Genomic DNA, 19,052 nt, shown 5'->3' on the forward strand with positions numbered 1-19,052 from the left:
AAGCAGGCCCTGAAGGGCAGGAAGGGCAACATGGGAAGTGGGCAAAGAGGGCCGGCGTTTCTGACACTGGACCAGCAGCCAGCGGCCTGGCAGGGCCCTCCAGCACAGAATGCCGGGATGCTGCAGGCACGTGAGTCCTGTAACCTACGGCTCATCTGTGCGCGAGGGACGGGCCCAAGTGTCCAGAGCCAGGCGTGGGGGAGGGAACACATAAAGGGTTTGCTGCGGGGAGGAGGGGACCGACCAGAGCCGTGAAGGGCAGGTCACATCACGAAGTGAGCAAATGCTAAGCTGTCTGAGCACACACACTCCCTGATAAAAGATGCCTTAATGTAGGCAAGCGGAGCCGCAGCCCCGGGACAGGACAATTGATGGAACTCTGTTCAGCGTCCCTCACAGCAAGACAAATGCAAATTAAAACTATACTCAGATGCCATTTGTCACCTATCAGATTGGCAAAGCTAAAAATGATTGATATTTTATTATGTTGGCAAAGGTCTGGGAAAGATGAACTCTCATACATTACTTACAGGGGTGGGGGGGGGGAGACCAAAAAAATGCCTTTTGGATGGGGGAGAACAATTTAAGCCTCTCTATTAAAATTAAAAATTCATGTACTCTGATTCAGCAATTTTGCTTCTACAAGTTTGCAACATTTCTGGTTCTGAGGAAAGTGCTTAGCAGATAGAACATCTTCGATAAATATTCATTAGACACATTAATTAATGAGTGTGTCTCACAGATGTACTCACACATGCATGTCAAGATGAACGTGAAGGTATTTGTGGCAACCCTGTTCAGACACAGCCAGATACAGGAAACCCTCAACGGTATATACGTGCTGCTGTTTGCTGCCATCAAGTTGGCCCCTGACTTTTGGAGACCCCACACAAAAGGGAACAAAGTACTGCCTAGTCCGTCTGCTGATGGGACCATTCTGAACTATAGGGTTATCATTGCTTGGTTTTCAGAAGTAGATCACCAGGCCTTTCTTCCTAGTCCTTCTAAGTCTGGAAGCCCCACTGAAACTGGTTCAGAATCATAGCAACACACAAGCCTCCATCAACAGAAGGTAGCAGATGCACTGGCAGGGAATCAAACCTGGGTCTCCCATGTGGAAGGTGAAAATCGACCAGCAAACAGCTGGTGCTCCTGCACAGAGTCCTAGTAACCATTAAACGCAGCAGGGAACATCCTTCAGTAGAGTACCACTCAACCACTGGGAAGGATGGAGCAGGTCTGCAGAGTAAAACGGCTGCCACTTTCCATTGTTGAGTAGGAAGAAGAAAAAAAAAAAAACTCCATGCAAAAGCTGTGTCATCTGCTCTCTGTGGGTGGGACAAAGATATGTCTATATTTTGGGTGTGCAGAATATGCATGGGCCCTCTGCACCAGACACTAGAAACTCGAATAGGAATGGGTCCTGGTAAGGGACCACCACGCACACAAACACATCAAACTCACTGCCATCAAGGCAGTGCCAACTCAGAGCGAACCTACAGGACAGAGTAGAACTGACCTTGAGCCTTTCTGAGACTAACTCTTTTTTTGGAAGGGTAACACACTTTATCTTATTTTAAGACAGGTTTATTGGCACTCTGTTCACATATCCTACAAGGCAATAGTTCAACCACGTCTAGAAGAGTTGTACAATCTTTCCCACACCCATTGGAGATTGTAATGCTTTACGGGAGCAGAGAGCCTCATCTTTCTCCCAAAGAGTGGCTGGTGGTTTGAAAGTGCTGAGCACAGTGGGAGGGGGATGTACATTCCACACGCATTACCTGTTGAAAGCACTCTGCCCCACCCCCTCCACCCCGGACTTTTATTGTGGCTTGGATGGAAGTTTACAAGGAAAATTCCTTTTCCTTTCAACAATGCATGCACGTCTTGGTTTGTGACATGAGTGAGCAGCCCCTAATAGAGCACGATCCTTCCCACGTCCTCCCTGGCTCCCTGTGTCCTCTCATGCTCTGTCCTCTCCCACCGCCTTCTAGGCTTTGGTTTGGGGCAAACGCTGCCCTTCTGGTCTCCTAAGACTGGCTATCCTGAGAAACACCTGTCTCACAGGTCTTCTTGTCCCTTCACAGGCCTGTCAACTGTAGTTGCACTGAGATGGTATCCCAGGGCCGGTTTAGTTCCGGGTCTGATGAAAACATTTTTATGGGGAGTGTTTGCCAAAATGATCCATTGGGTCAATGGTCCCTTGATCCATCTCTGTGTAAAAAAGAAGAGCTCGGGGGCAGGGGGGGACCCAGGTGCCTCAGGAATTATGAGTGCCTTATATCTGAAGACATTTCATAGGGGGCTGGGGACTTGTGAGCAGGGATCAGCAACAGTTATCTGGTGGGCTGGACATTAGGGCCCTTGTCCAGCTGGGAGCTTCCCTCCTCTGTCGGCTTCTCCAGGGCACCAAGCATGCATCACATGCCTGCTGAGGAGGTCCCCGCTGGCCACACTTCATTGCCCCTGCCCCCACCCAGAGACCCTATAAGTGGCTCCTTATGACTTGCTCTACCTCCTCTTGTGCTTCCAGCAGTCTTAAGTTTATCCAGCCTCCAGAGGGGCATTTTGAAAACACTAATCAGACCAAGCCACTGCCTGGTTTGAAACCCTGCAGAGCTCCATGCACTGTCCTTACACTAAAGAGAGACACCTAATGGCGGCCCAAAGGTACCTCTGACCTCCCCCTACGCTGTAGACGTGCACCTTGACCTGTCCCCGCCCGTACAGCCATGTCAGCCTCTAGGTCTCCAGCTTGCTGGGTTGACACCCCCTACCCCCACCTCTCATCTGCCCTGCATCTAGAGCTCAGTGTCAGCCTTCTCTGTTGAAGGCCCCACTCCCCAGCTGGGCCAGTGTCCCTCCAAAAGTCCTGCTAGAACTTGTTAGCTTTTCTCCAGGCCTCCTCCCAGTTACCATGAATCTATATTGGGGTACTTGTCTAGCAAATGGCTGCCTCCCCCACTTGAGGGTGTGCTTCCGTGACTCTGAGGTCGTGAGGGTCTTCTCACCACACCATCATCAGCTCCTAGCACAGGGCCTACCAGCACTGGGTGCTCAGCTGGCACCTAAAGAATGGATGGATGATCTGCACGGCTTCCAGAGCAGAATCCAACATGCTTCGAGAAGGGGAACGTCAAAGCTGTTAAGGCAATAACCAGGGCTGGCCCCAAGGCCATACCCTACAATCAGGGGGCTCTGGCCCCCACTCAGAATGTGCACCGCTACAGGGCCCATGCCTAGTGCTGACAGACTACACTGAACAGAGACCTGGACAAGCCGGCAACCAATGGGCACACATTATCCAGTCCTTCCTACCAACCAGGCCCTACCTTCCGTGAAAGCCTTGTTAGCAATGGGTATGACGTGCTCAGGTCTGAGTCCCTGTCTGGAGATCCCAAGAGCACTGGATGACCTCTGGAGGGTCCTCAGAGTGCACCCACCCTTCCTGAGCTGGCCACTCCAGGGACCGGCAGTGGTGATGACCCCCCGCCCCACCGGCCTCCCTGACTACACAGCTACGGGAGGAGGAGTCTAGCACATACAGAACGGTACAGACATGTCCAGAAGCAGCCAGGTGGGCCCAAAGGCAGGCAGAGTGGAGACAGCTACACACTCCATGCTCACTGACACCTCCCAGACTTGGCCCACCCTGCTTCAATGACTGGCCTCTGAAACAAAAACGGGGTTCAGTTACCTGACCCTCCTAAGCCCATGGCACTCAAGTCAAGCAAGTCAGACTCTGTGCCAACTGTATGGAGGAAGGGACTGGAGTCTGGGGGCACTGAGGCAGTCAGAACACTTCCAGAGGTCCCCTCTCAACCAACAGGAGATTGGCCTGTGAAATACATGAGAACACTGGTGAAGAGTGAGCTCCCCAGAACCACCAACCACATGCGCCACTCTGGGAAAGGTCCCCAAAGCAAAGGGAAGAAGGCAAAGAGGAGACAGGAAACTGGACAAAGGGAAAGTGGGGGGGGGGCAGGGCAGTGCTGACACACTGTGGGGACCACAGCCAATGGCACAGGGCAGTTTGTACCGGAACTGTTGAATGGAAAGCTAACTTGCTAGGTGAACTTTCACCTAAGGCACAAGTATATGTTTACACACACACACACACACACACACACACACATTTAAGCAGTGGCAGCAGAACTCAGAGTGTGAGCCTGCAAGGGGCCCAGGAAAGCTATGCCCATAGGATTTTCAGCTCCGGAGAGAGATGGTAACAGACAGCAGGCGGACGGAGTACGTCCTGGGCCCTGACAGGTGCTGGGCTGTAACCCACGGGCTCTCCATGCAGACCAGACACCAGGGGAGGCCTCCTCCATGTAGTCCAGCCATCTCCCCTCTGTGCCCTCATCCCAACCCTCACACCCCACCTTTTCTAGGGCACTTGGGAGTTTCGCCCCAGGGACACTGCACTAGCTGAATGGCCCTCCGCAGGTTAGCCTGTCGGAAGAGGGTGCCGCTGCCCCGAGAGTAAAAGCAAGTCAGTGATAATGGGCACAGAGTCACATGCTGACCCGGAAGTGAACAACCACAGAGTGTGGTATGCAGAACCCCCAGGCCACACACAGACATAAGCGGAGAGAGGATTAGGAGGGTACAGCAGACAGAAGTTTGCTATTGGTCGTGCATTTCAACAAAATCCAGTCTCAGATACGCTCCCAGACTGCTCTCTGTCTGGAGAAATGAGGCTGGCAGCCCCTGACCCATCACCCCCGTACCCCGACCCCAGATCCAAACAGGCCTTGGTGAAGCAACACAGCAGTGTACCCCGCTGGGCTCCGCACCCAGTGGCGTTTCCAAGGCTTGCGTCCCCGCAGGGATAAGCCCATGGGACCTTCTTCACCATCTTTGTTAATACATATTGATTAGGTCATGGGTGACAGGGCCTGAGGCGAAATGTGACTTCCACGCAGGGTACTCCTCAGGGGGAAGGGTGATCTTTGGGGCAGACGCAGTGGGATGTGGCTGCTGGGGCTACAGCAGGTGGAGCCAAGTGGCCTCCCTCTTCCAGAGGTGGAGAAGCCATGCAGAGCCGCCGAGGACTTGGAATCTAGCACACACACGTGTGCACGTGCACGCAGACACACCCACCACCACCACCATCACCACCAGAGCCCGGCTGTGCATCCCGGCCAGGCCCACGGGATGCTGTTGCGCATGCCTGTGTCACAGGCCATTACATCCAGTCAATTACAGCTGATGCTCTCATGGCGCTGGGCCGGGCCACCGTGGGGAGCGGAGGAGGCCCGAGAGGTTTCTAAATGAAGTAGCCTGTTGGGAAATCCTATTAGGAAGCTCAGCTTACAGGGCTGTGGTGCTAATGACCTTGGCCTCCCTTGCCCCTGAGCAGAGCTGGTCTTCCCGGGGCTTGAAGGGAGGCCATCTGGGCTCTAGTCTGGCCTCTCGGTCACCAACCAACTGCTGATGGTCCAGAGAGAGCAGAGCAGCGTCTCAGAGTCCCTGCGTGAGGCTCCCATGCAACCCCCACCCCAGCCCCGCAGACATGCCTGCACATATGCAAGCTCACACATGTACACACACACGTGGTCACACATACACACACATACTCACAGACACATGCTCCCCTCTGGACCCCTCACACCTTCCATTTCAGCACCTCATGATAAGGAGGGGGTGGGGGCGCAGCAGCCCGCAGGGAGATAGAAGCGGGTCCCAGATAGCTCTTTTTTCAAGAGGAGCAAAATTAAACACATTTTTCTCAACCTTCAAATCCTGCAGATTTCTCTCGTCTCAACTCCCCTCAACTTACAAAGTGGCTCATCTCAGCTGCTCAAATTGACAAAGGTGCTGAAACTGTTGAAAGGTTCAAAATGTCCCCTGGGGGTCCCAGCCTGAAGGAATTTATATGCAGGTGTAAAAGTACCAGGAAAAAAAGGCCCCGTGTGGAAGGAGGGGAGAAGTGAAGCCACCTGGGAGGCAGGGGTGACCCCTTGGGAGGTGGCGGAAGAGTGTGTGAGGCTGCTGAGACAGCAATGGCAGGGGTCGCAGCCCCCACCCACCGGGGACAGGGACGGGGAGGACAGGGACAGCGCTTCCTGCTCATTTCTCCCTCTTCGAGAGCTGTGAAGTCTGCTGACGCCCAGCTCTGGAGCGGCCTCACTGATCTGACAACCCTGGGAAGGCCACACGCACCCCCAGTTAGCAGACTGACTCTGGGACAGGGCTCTGTGAGCTGGCCGGCACCTGTCAGCTGCAGGAAAGGTGGCACTTTTCTGTAACCCCACACAGCCCCACTTCCCATCTCCTCCTGGGCTTTCTGTTGGCTCAGGGGCTGAGGCTTTCCGCCTGGGGCTCCATGGGGCTCCCACAGCCAAGCCTCAACTCAAGGACCAGGAGTGCTCTGAGTACGTGCCCCTCCTGTGGGCTAGTGGGCCTCAGCCTCAGCCTCTGTCCCCCAGGACCCTCTCCCAGACTCCTCCCAATTCTGCCTTTAGGCTGTGAAGTCCCCCTATTCTACAAGCCCATGAGCCCAGGTCGCCGTCAGTGACCTCCCCTGGGTGATATCCCTGCCCTTGGCTGACACCCAGAGCCCCTAGTCTTTAACACCCTTGCTTGCCTAGGACCCACCTCAGACCTAGCCAGTCATAATTTCTGAAGGGTGAGGCCTACAGAGGCCATTGCATAAAACCTCGCTGGGGAGTGTGACGCCCCTAGGTCCAAGGCAGCCATTCTCTCTCACACTTGGGAAGTCTTCTCTCTCCACCGGGCCTTCCATGCTGCCGCAAAGTGGCTATGTCTTCCAGCAGGCGCTGACTCACCCCCTCAGCTGCTGAGGGTAAGTAAACCACCCCAGATATTGATGTCACGGGTTCTTGCTTGAAGGCCATGAGCTGGGCCTCCACAGGTGCAGCAAGGTTGAGTGAGCCTTCAAGTTTCCTGCTGGCCCGAGTCTTTGGACTAAGGACACCATGTTCCATCTTCATTCCAGAATCGTATTCCCAATACCACCAGAGCCAGGTGGTGTGCTTTAAAGTCAGTCGAAGCAATGACAAGTGTCAATACATGGTGGTAAGTGACTTATGGAGCATTCCCATATCCCATCGGATTTCCCATACATTCTGAGAAAGAAGGCAGCATTCCATGGCTGTTGATGGAAAAGGACTTGCCTAAGCCCACACAGCAAGTTCACAATCAAGGCAGGACCAAAGCTGGCTCCTGCCACTAGGTTTGGCTTCTTATACCTGGGCATACCTTCACCCTCCTGCCTTCAGCACATCTTTTTCTCCATTCACGTTCACCCATCTCCTTCCCCCAGAGAGTGCCCACCCCAGAGAGGAGGCCTCCATTGGAGTTGTGTGACTCCTACAGAGTACAGTGGGCTGAACTGTCCCCCCTCCACCAGACGACCTCAGCAGTGGTGAGCAAAGGCCAGCCTGGACACCACAGAGCCAAGGGGGTCGGGGGAGGGTGGCAGCCGGGCTATGTACAGGGCTCCATGTCCTGAGTCCCAACCCTAGCTAATGAGCCAGCTTCTTCTGGGAACTTTCTGGGCTATGTGCTAGAAGAGGATGTCAGACCCTCAGAGAGCACTCAGAATCCAAGAATACCCAAGTCCAATGGTACCGGGCTCCAATTAGAATCCCGCTGCCCAGGGGCTGTACGCACACCAGAGCCCGTTCAAGGGCACCCATGGAAGACACAGCTGCCTTAAGGTATTCCCCAGACACAGAAGGGCTTGTCCAGGCCAGGTTTCCTCTGGCAATCCGCCGTCCCAGCCCTACCGCTTGCCCACACCCAACCCCGGCTGATGCAATAGTCCAGGCTCCACGGCACACACAGAGAGAGCTTGCCAAGAGCTAACTCTTGGCCTCCCTGGCACAGAGAGACTTCAGCTGCAGGGAGCCTCCTCAAAGAACCCACCCTGTCATCAACCTTAGCAGGGAAGGAAGTGGGAAGTGGATACAGACAAAGCTGTGATTTCTCATTAATCTGCTAAATTATGAGCATAAAACTTGAAGTTGGGGCAGATGGGACATTTCCTCATAATTAACAATTTCCTAGGGACAAATGCATGATGGGGTCAGGGGTACTGGTGGGGTCGGCGGGGTGCTGTAGTTCTGCCTAATGCATCCCACCCATGTGTGTGTCCAAAGGATGCTGGGGAAACAGGCCTTGGGCCATGGGGCACTTCAGAAAGCCAAGATGAACTGCTGTACATCCTAATGCCCAGGCTCTCCCCGTAGCTTCCTGGGCTCTGTGGCTCCAGTTCCGTCCTTTCTAGCAACAGAGAAGCCCTGGGCCAGTACCACTCCTAATTGGTCTCCAGATGCCTCAGCATACCCTGACTGGTGACTGGTCACCATGGCTCTGACAGGAAAGGGCTTATCAGATGCAAACCGAACATCAAGATAAATGGTCCTCTGCCTATCCTGAAAGCCTGTCCTCCCAGAAACATGGACCCGGCAGGTTATTCCTGCCCAAACCCCAGAGTCAACACTCCTCACTGCCCAGATCCAAGTGTCCAGAAGAGAAAGCACATCAGATCTGTACAGCTGCGTGCATCTCAGAACCACTGGGCGCAGCACGGCTGATCCTAGAGGCACCAATCCTCAGGGCCAGGTGGGGAACGCGTAGCCTCTCTGCAGTCCTACAAGGGATCTCACTGCTTCTCACCCATGGTTGGTTCCCTGACACCATCACACCTGGGGTTCTGGCCTCAAGAGTTGGCTGTACAGGTGGGCCACCCTATAACTTCTTTGACGGACTGCGGTGGCACCGGAGAACACAATCAGCACCCCAAAGTGGGCTGGTACCTTCCCAGTAAGACACACCCCAGAAGCTAGTCACAAGTCCTCCCGCTCCCATTTGCCACCCCCACCCCCACCGAAAGGTGCAAGTCCTCCAAAATCCCTTTGGTGCCTGAGGACCCCCTGGCCTCCCTGGGGTAGGCCTGGCTCAGTCAGCTGGGCTGGTTGGCAGCACAGTCAAGGGCAAAGGATATGGGGGGGTGGCTGACAATTTCTGAGACAAGGATAAAGCGGTGTTTTCTGTCCTTCCAGGGTACCCAGCTGAGCGAAGCCTAAGGCACGGGACCTATGATGCGCCTGCCTTAACACATCCAGCTCTCAGAAACCCTGCCCAATGAGATGGCAGGTGTGGTACCTTGAACACCCCACTTCTTCCACTCCCCAAGATGTTTGCAACAAGCTATCTGCAAATTCAGTCCATGCCCACAGGATCCCTGGATTAGAAAGGTTCACCAGAACTCTGAGCAGGTTGGGGCTGGGTAAGGTGAATGGAGAGCAACGACTTGGATTTACATCTCTGTCCCCACAGGCTCTCCCTGGACAACCACAGGAAGGGACTGACAGCAGCACAAACCTCTACTGCGACCCACCACACTCCCCAAAAAGGGAGAGAAATTCCAATTAGCCCAAAGAAATCAGAGCCTGTTCCCAGAGTCCCAATTAAATCAGAACCAATCAATGCTTGCTCCAGTTCCTGTCGTTCTGCTCAGGAAATAATAAGAAAATCGCAAGTGCCCCAGCCAGCCAGTGTGGCAGGGCAGCCGTGTGAAGCCAGGAGAGCTCACCAGCATGACTGTCAAAAGTGTGCCTGGCCGCTGCCACACCTGTGCCTTTAAGAATGCAGCCTGGGGCTGTGGGCCCCACTCAGATCCCAATAAATGCCCACGGGGCTCCTCCAGCCCCAGCCTCAGACCCAGCTGGCAGGACAAAGCAGCATGGTGGGACCAGGCAGGCTGCCTTTCAAACGGTCGGCATTGATTCATCACTTGGTCTGGCACTCTCCCCTCTGTTTCCACACCATCCATCACAGGCACCATAACCAAGAAATCCAATAAAGACACAAAGGCTCAGCTCTCCACACGCAGCGGGCCACAAACAGGCGGTGTGAGAGCCTCAGCCCGGGCAATTAGCTGCCGCGTCCAAAGGAACGCAGAGCTGATGGGCGTGAGCGATCCCAGGCGGGGTGCTTTGTCTGCAGGTGTTTGGGGGACAGGAAGTGGGCTGGTCTGGGGTCTCGAGCCCGGGATGCTAATAGGGAGCCAGTCAACATGATGCTCACACAGAAGGAGCTACTACCTTTCCGCACTCCGAGTTATCCTCAAAGGACAGTTGACCACCCTAATGTCATAGAATGGTCAAGGGGGTTCTTTTTGAGAGCCAGGTGGGAAGGCTGGCTCCTAACTGAATCAGCCTTTGAAAACCTAAAGAAAATTTTAAGAATGAAAATGAGGCTTCTCTTCCCAAGCCCTGGGCTCTCCCCACATTGAGCTGCTATGTACTTAGGCCACAGGTAAGCGGTGAGGCCTCCAGACCCTCCTAATCACTCCCAGAGCAGACCAAGCCTGGAGCCAGTTCACCGCATTGATTAGCACATATTCGACATGTCCTCTCTAGGGTTAAGAAGAACCAGACACCCAGTATCGTGATACCCCAAGCTGGAAAGTTTGTGCCATTCGACACTGTGCAGAAGTACAAGGAAACACACCACAGGGTGCAGTCACATCATCTTTCTCTAGGATGTCTGCGCTGTAAAGCCAGGCCCCATCCTTGCCCCGGGGCCTGGCATCCAGCCCCTGGAGAAAGACAGCCAAGCCAGGGGGCTTTGAGTTAATGAGCTACATGGGTTCAGTACCAAGTTTAGTGCTGTGGGAGTTGGACTGAAATGAACAAAAAATACTTCCCCAATGCTGTCATTCTCAATTACCCGTGAGTGAATTGTCCATGGCAACCCAAATTCTCCATGCCCTGGAGGCTGAGGGCTGGACACAGGATACTGTGTGTGTATGTGTGTGGGGGCGGGGGCTGTGTCCCAACACTAACTATAACTGAGTGGCTATTAGGTTATTATCCACTCTTTACAATTATGCCCATCTTGACTTCCCATCATGAATAGGTTTAACACAATTAGAAAACTGTCAGACCATAGTTTTCTAGAAGCGCTCCATACTTTTCTAATAAGACACTAGATTATTTCTGCTCTGGCGTGACTCAGAGCTGGAGGGTGGAGGGGCCTTGCCGACGCATTGCGACCCAAGTGGATGGAAAGCAGAGAAGGCCTCAGCGGTCCCGGGCTTACCCTTGCAGGCAATGCTGTTCTCAGGCTCATAGCCAGGCTTGCAGGTGCATCGGCCAATCGGGACCATCCACTCCCCGTCCCCATTGCAGTAGAGTTTGATGGGCACGTCCACTTCCTCTGCATTGGGGATGCAAGTGCCCCGTGCAATCACCAGAGATGTGCTCTCCGCCCCGGTCATGGTCTCTGGGAACACTGCAAAGTTTTGCACAATGCTGGGACACTTTTTGAAGAAGACACGAACAGAAAGGAGAGACATACAAGCTCCATAATCCTGGAAAGCGAGGTAAAAGCCATTCCGAGTAAGAGGCCCAAAGCTCCGGACTTCTGTGTTGACCTTCATCAGTCTTCCCCCGAAGTCCACCTGGGAGAAGCTCTCATCTGCAGCAATGGTGTCTACTTTGAGGTAGGGCGCCTCAGACCAGAAGGCGGACTTCTTGGTGGCAATGACTGAGTCAGTCTCATAGTAGTACAAGTTGAAGGTCTCTTTGCAGGATCCTGGGACATTCGGGAGGCTGCTGCAGTCTCTCACAGTGAAGCGCATCTCGGTGTAGATGCGATGGGCCCCACGCCGGTTGATGAAGGTGGTGAGCAGCCAGTTGTTTTGGTTGGGCTCGAAGACATTGCACACCTGGTAGGTGCGAATGGTGTTCAGATTTTCATCGTAGCCACTGACTTCTTCCCACTGTACCAAGCAGGCCACACACATGCGAAAACACAAAACAGAGAGTGAGAAGGCAAGAAGAGGCAAGGCAGAGGAGAAGGCTTGTGCTAGAAGGGGCCTTAAGAGCTCACCAGTCTAGTTATTTGACTTAACAATTTTACTCATCTAACTGTACTGGATGGAGCTTTCGGGTACTATATAAGGTAAGTCCTGGATTGCTAACTGCAAGGACATCAGTTTAAACCCACTACTTTCTGCAATAGAGAAAGGAGGAGCTATTTCCTCCCATAAAGATTTATAGGCTTGGAAATCTTATATAGGGTCACTAGAGTTAGAAGAGACTTGATGTCGGTTCAATTTTTGGTTTTAACCCTACCTTAGGAACCCTGGCAGCACAGTGGTAAAGGCACTCAGCTGCCACCCGAACTGACAATGGTTTGAAGCCAACAGCTGATCCTCAGGAGGAAAATGTGGTCGTAGGTTTCCATAAAGGTTTACAACCTTGGGAATCCTATGGGAAAGTTCCAGTCTGCCCTACAAAGTTACTAGGAGCCAGAATCGACTCTGCAACCATGGAAAACCCTACCCTGCTTTTAAAGATCTCCTTCTAAATTAGAACAGACAGAATTCTAGAATGCCTTTCCTCTCATGCTGTGACTATGGTTCATTATATTCAGTTCCCCTATCCATGAGGACAACCTACTGCCATCAGAACCTTGTGATGGCAATAGCTGTATTCGTATTCCTCAGTGTCACAGGGTCTACAATCAACAGGAAATCTAGATTCCACACCAAACTCAGTGCACTAGCCAATTCCAGCTCATAGTGACCCTATAGAACTGCCCTTGTGGGCTTCTGAGGCTTTAACTCTTTATAGGAGTAGAATGTCTCTTCTTCCTGCCTTGGAGTGGCCGGTGGTTTTGAACAACTGACCTTGTGGTTAGTACCCCAACATGTAACCAATTGCATAACACCCCACCGTGAAAATACTCATATTTGATACTAATTTCTTTATGGTGGTGAAACTCCCTTTATATCTCCCAAATGCCCATGAATAGTAAGCTTTTCAGTGTTTCTACAAACTTAGATTCTCATAAATGTGTGTGTTATAATACTACTTTCTTCGAAAGATCCAATAGAGGCTGCTCAGAGAGATCTTAATTAAGCCAATTAAGCTTCTTTGTGTACAAATTTCAGGCAAAAATGTGGTAAAGTAGAGGAGGGTTGGAGAGTATTAGGGAGGAACTTAAATTAAAGCTTCTGAATAAGGGAGATCATTATTCAGAGTGGAAAAGAGAATTCTGTGTCAGGGGCACTGTAGATTGAGGACAACAGGGGAAGAACGCATGTACTGAATGATGCCTCTTCAAACACACTATCCAACGCTCCCTTCCCAACAACCTTCAGAATGATGTGCTATTGTTATGCCCGATCCACAGATGGAAAGTTGCCATGTAATTCACCCAGGGTTTTATAGCTCTTGAAGAACATGGAGGGGTGGGGGGGGTGGAGAAGGAAGGGTTTCAAAGGTCAAAGAAATTCAACTAATAAGAACTTCTGGCTCATTTCAGTAACCAGCACCATGAAGGACTCATAAAAGAACCATTTCCTCAGCCGAGGACTCCGGGGCAGGGGTCAAAGAGGGGCTGCGGGCTCATTCTTTCTGCCTTATGCTGAGCGTGTTAAAGGGGCCATGGCCACACCTACTCTCAAGAGCTGAGAGTACGCCCAGGAGAGGCCAACCATGATGGAAACACGGAGCAGAAGAAATTATACTTTCTAAAAGGACAGGAGAAAACAGTGCAGACCCTTAACTGTCAGCAGTGGGCACAGAGATAACCAAATTGGGCCCATTTCTGCACACATTGTGTTAACTGAATATTTTTCACAGTATGGGGATTAATTATATAAACTGCAATTCTTCATGAAAAGAGCTAAAAGCCAGCCGTAGCTTAGTTTCAACTTCCTGCACAGGGAGGGGCGGCAGTGGCAAGGCTATCTCTCACCTTGTGCCAGGGCATCCTAAGACCAGGACCAGTGCTGAGGGGAAGTGGGCAGATAGAGCCAGCCGGTCCTGCACCAGGCCTGATCCCCTGCCACGGAGTCACCGGACTGCAGATATCCTCAGGGTTTCCCTCTCCAGCCCTCCCCAGCACTCCCAGGTGCCAGTTCCCTCCCGAGCCTGGCATCCTGGGTGAGCTCCAAGGGTGTGTGGACCACTCTGATTTTCTACCAAAAGGAAAAACAATCTAAGATCTCTGGGAGGCACCTGAGCCCTCACCCATCACTCAATCCTTCATCATCCTCGATGATCCATCAGCAAAGGCCCTTGCTTGGCTTCCCTGTTTTGCACGTTCCCAATCCACAACGGTATTCCCACCCCCCAGCCTGTTCTCATGTCCTCCTCCTTTCTGTTCGTCTTTGACTTGAGTCATGACAGCTCCGGGAAAACCTCCTAAGCACCTGTGCATGTTCGTGGGCTGGCTTGGATCCCCTTCCGGGGGGCCTGCCCTGCGCTCCTCCACCACTGTCTCCAGCCCTGCGAGGATACGGACACACTGAAAGAGTGACGCAGCCCGGGAGCAGGGGAGCCCCCGAGGGCTGCAGCTGCACCACTGTGGTTCCACATCCCGACCCAGCACGTAGTGCCTGCCGGGCTCATGTTTGCATGGCGGGCCTGTCCGGTCTTCTTGCTCCCTGGGACCACCATGGGGCCAATGGAAGAGAAAGGGATCAACCCAGGGGCTCAGGTCCAGTAGCAATCCACGCTGCCAAGCCAAAGCTGGGCCCTGGACAGCACTAGGCAAAGCTTTGCTAATTTCTTATCGATCGTTTAGGTGTGTAAAGGAACTGTTTTTCATTTGTTCTCAAAGACCGCATAATGTTCTATTTAAATGCATTTGTTGAAGTGATGTTCTGCTTGCCTGGTTTTTTGGATCCAGAGAGCAAATACATTAGGAAGAAGAAGTCGCTGACAGTTACTTGTGGTCAAATTCTCAGACCTCCCTCCCCTCACCCCACTCCCCTGTGGTTTTGGAACAATGTTTTCACCATGAACTCTATGTGACTATGGAGGGGTGTGGGCAAGGCCATGCTCTCTTGAGTGACGAAGGGCAGTGTCCATGCTCTGCAATTATGGAAGCCCAGCTGGCCTGGTGACCCAGTCTTCCTGCTGGCCTGTACAAGATGGTATCTCAACTGTGGGGTCCCTCTGTCGACACACGCGTGAGCCATGTAGCCCCATGAGGCTGGGTACCTGAGCCAGTCAGTCCTTCACCCGCCAAGACTGGTCCAGTCCTGGAGCAGAAAAGAGGCCACCCTTCCTGGATCTCCTTCTGCATGAAGATCGTCACGACAGGGAGGTCTTCAAATAGAGTAAGGAGGGACACCGTCTCAGGCTGAGAGCATTCATCTTCCCAAGTGACACTGATTGGTATTCTAAGCCCCGACAGAGGTAATTGTCTCCAGCATTAACCTCTCTGGGCCTCAGTTTTCTCATCTGTAAAATGAGGAACCATACTGGGTAACCTCTAGCCATGAAAAACTGTAAATCTAATTGATTCTCTGACAGCTCCTGAGGGGCAGTCAAAGCATAATTAGGAGAAATAAAGCTCTGTATGCAAAGGGAAAGGCTAGAAACGGAGAGGAAGGAAAATAGCTCTGTTTGGAAAGGGGCCACCGTGGAGCCTCACACTAATGGCTCTCCCCGCTTCACTCCCCGTCTGTCAGCAGGGGCTGGTGGGACCGGGGAATAAGCGACAGGAGCCGGGTAGAAGAGGTATCCATGCATCCGGGAGCAAGCAGCAGTGAGGGCAGGAGGCCTTGGGACAGAGCAGGCCTGGGCGATCACGAAGCATCTGGAAAGGCACTCCCTGCGAGGAGCAGCACACACTGTGCTGTTTGATGATATTTGGAATAGGTGTCATGGCTTCATACTGGTACCTCACTCGTTCATCAGTTAATTTTTATTTATTGGTGTTTGAATAATAATAATTATTATTGATTGTTTTGTCTGTCTGTTTATTTATTTATTTAGTTTATGGAATGCCAGCTTAATGCCAGGCATCCATTAGCCACTGGGGATACAGCAATATGAAACTCATAATCTAGTGAGAGAAACAGAAACTCGACAAATGGCTCTTAAAATAAGCAAATAATTACAATGGCGCTAGCTGCTTCGAGGGAAATTTATAAGGAGCCGGGGGGGGGGGGGGGTGCACCTGATACACAGAGGCGTGTCAGAGGAGACCCTCCCTCATGCAGAAAGGTGAGAAAAGATTCGAGCTGGCCAGGAGACGTGTTTGTCTGGGGGTGAGGCTGGGGCAGGGAGAGGAAGAGGCGCTGAGCCCAGGTGCGTAAGAATGGCTGGCATAAGCCACCTGTCATGATCCAGGGACAAAGCTGGAGTGCTTGGAGAGCCACAAAGAGCTGCAGGTAGCAAGTGTTCAACTTCATCCCCAAAGTAACTGTAAGCCACTGGAAGACTGTAGGGAGGAACATCACAAGGGGTAGGATCTAAGATTTTACAAATAGGATGCAAAGTAGATCATGGGTCAGACAGCATGCAGAGTGCCGACTGGGTGCCAACCGGTTTGGTCAGTTCAGGCAAGAGCTGATCTGATGGAGCTTACAGACGCTGGAGAGTGGAGAGAGATTTGGGGGCAGAATCTCTAGGCCTTCACTGAGCCACGTGCCGGGGTTTTGACCAGACCTCGAGCCCCAGGTGTCCCCTGAACATTTTTATCCATCAAGCTCCTCCTTGCTTCTCAAGGCTTTATGAATTCCCTTTCCAGGCCCCGCCCCTGCTCCTTCCTCTAAAAAGGAGAATGCTACCAGGCCTGGATCTACTATCCCACGGAGCTCATTTTTCTATTAGGGCCACAGGCTGTGCTGCACCAGTCCCTGCAAAGCCCTCCCTGTCCCCCCACAGCTGCTCTCGGAAGATCCCCATTCAGTGACACCTTCTCAGTTTCCAGTTCCAGGCATATGATACAGGACCTCCCCTGCTCCTTCCTGTAATTCTCTCCTCCCAGGAAAACAACAAAACGCTGTAACCTGCTTATCAGATTGGGAAAAAAAAAATACAATACCATACACACTCGAGTATAAGCTGATTCTTCCAACACATTTTTAATGCCGTCTTCATGATAAAATTAGGTGCCTCGGCTGATATTCGGGTTGGCTTATACTCAAGTATATACGGGGGTGTCTGTCACGTCTTGGCAAAACGTGGATACTGCACAAGCCATTGGTGGACGTGCAAACCAACGAACTCTTTTATACATTGCTACAATACTTTCCACCAACACTTGCAGTGCTGGTCAAATCAGGGAAGACGATTTAAAGAGGAGGTAGTTATATGGGGGAACCTAACTGCATCATGGTGCCTTGTACTACAGGATCAATTCTGAGTGAATCAAACGTTTAAATAGTAAAAAGTAAACCATAACAAAGGTTAAGGGACCCTTGCAGGGAATTTATGTATGCTAATTGCCTGGTGATGTAGAAGCTAGGTGTTGGGGTGCTAACTGCAAGGTCAGCATTTCGTAACCGCCAACTGCTCCTCGGGAGAAAGAAGGGGACTCTAGTGTGTTAATAGAGTCTCAGAAACCAGAGGGACAGTTCTGTTCTGTCCCACAGGGTCACTAGGACTTGGTATCGACTCCATGGCAATGAGACTGAGTTTCTAAACTGTGACGTTGTAGGTTGAGTGCCGCGCTGCCAACACAAGGTTGGCAATGAAGCCCACCAGGTGGTCCACAAGCGAAAGATGAATCTGTCTGCTCTGAGAGCAAACTCTATTCTGGCCTTTGGAGTCAATATGACTTGGAATTGGCTTGATGGCAGTAGGTTTTGCCGTTTGATTGGGACATGAAAGCCAGAAGGCATAAAGGAACGGATGAATGAATTCAACTTTATACAATTAAAAACAGCCAGCATGACAGACACAGCTGTAAACAAAGTGCAAAAAAAAAGTATTTGTAACATATCATAGATAGAGTGTTCAGCTGCCTGCGAATACGAAGAGAATTCCTTGTATCACCAGGAGGACCTGGATGGGGCAACTGGTTGACCCTTGGCTCCTAAGCTAATGATGGGCTGGTGGGAGCCACTCCGTGATATGCAGAAGCAAGGTCTGACGATCCCTTTCCATAAAGGTCACAGCCACAACAGCACTGCAGGGTACAGCTCCACTCTACAGCAGGGGACATTTCCCTAGAAATCGGATTTGACTCGTGGCAACCAGTTTGATTGAACAGGTGTACACATCGATAAGAAGAGAGACAACTGGGCAAAGGGCATCGAATGATCATTCACTGAAACAGAATGATGTGCCTCTTCAGTGTAAGAGAACACTGAGTCCAAACAGCAAAAGACGACGGTGGTTCTCCCTCCTCCCCACCACTACCCCTCCCAACAACAAGAAAAAGGTTGGTACCATCCAGTGCTGGGGGGTGGGGGTGGGAGATGAGCATTCTGATGTTGGAGGGCAACTTAATCCAACTTGTATGGAAATGGTGTGATTAATTTATCAAACTGATGACTGCGTGTACCCTTTGACCCGGCAATTCCACTAACAATAACCCTCTCGTACATTTGAAGTTAGCTACAAAGTTATCAGCGATAGCCTCCACCACCTCATGTCCAGGAAGGGAGTGGACCTCAGGAGATTATGGGCCTTTGGACAATGTCGGAACAACCTCTCAAAGCTTTCCACCTGTCATACTGGAAAGAATCGCTATTCATCGAAACTGAAATTCTCACCAGCTCAGTGGGGTGGGTGGGGGCTGATTGGGAAATAACAGGGGTAAAAGAAAACAAGATTGGGGGGGCATTTCTGTGCAACTGTATTATTTTAAGGTTAAAATTCATATTCACTGGGTCCCATTCTGACTGCAGTGCTCCCTCTTGGGGCTCTCGGCTGGATGTTTGGCGTGGCATCTGAGACCTGGTGTTACTATTCCTCCACTGGGGTCTGGAGAAACAATACGATGGAGCCATGCCGTTGAAAACTATCTAGAAATGTTCAAAATTTAAATACTGATACCTGCTACAGCACGGACGAATCTCAAAGACATCACGCTGAGTAGAGAAATCTAAACACAAGACCACCCACCATAGAATCCCGTGTGTGTCCAGAAAAGCTAAACCTACAGATATAAAAGTAACTACTTGGGGCTGCGGTTGGGAAAGGGGAGTGACTACAAACAGACAGATGGAACCTTCTGGAGGATATAGGCAATGTTCAAAAATTGGGTGATGGTGATGGTGGTACAATCCTAAACTTACCAATAATGTCAGGGTACACTTA

General features: G+C 51.6%; 1 protein-coding gene across 1 annotated transcript in view; it reads right to left on the reverse strand.

Annotated features, from left to right (window-relative positions):
• Positions 1–19,052, reverse strand: part of EPHB1 (EPH receptor B1) — a 387,857-nt gene that overhangs the window by 338,334 nt on the left and 30,471 nt on the right. The window contains 1 exon segment of the mRNA XM_075548849.1: positions 11,080–11,761. Coding sequence (XP_075404964.1) covers positions 11,080–11,761 — 682 coding nt within the window.

Source organism: Tenrec ecaudatus, chromosome 4, assembly GCF_050624435.1.
Source record: "Tenrec ecaudatus isolate mTenEca1 chromosome 4, mTenEca1.hap1, whole genome shotgun sequence".
Taxonomy (NCBI): Eukaryota; Metazoa; Chordata; class Mammalia; order Afrosoricida; family Tenrecidae; genus Tenrec; species Tenrec ecaudatus.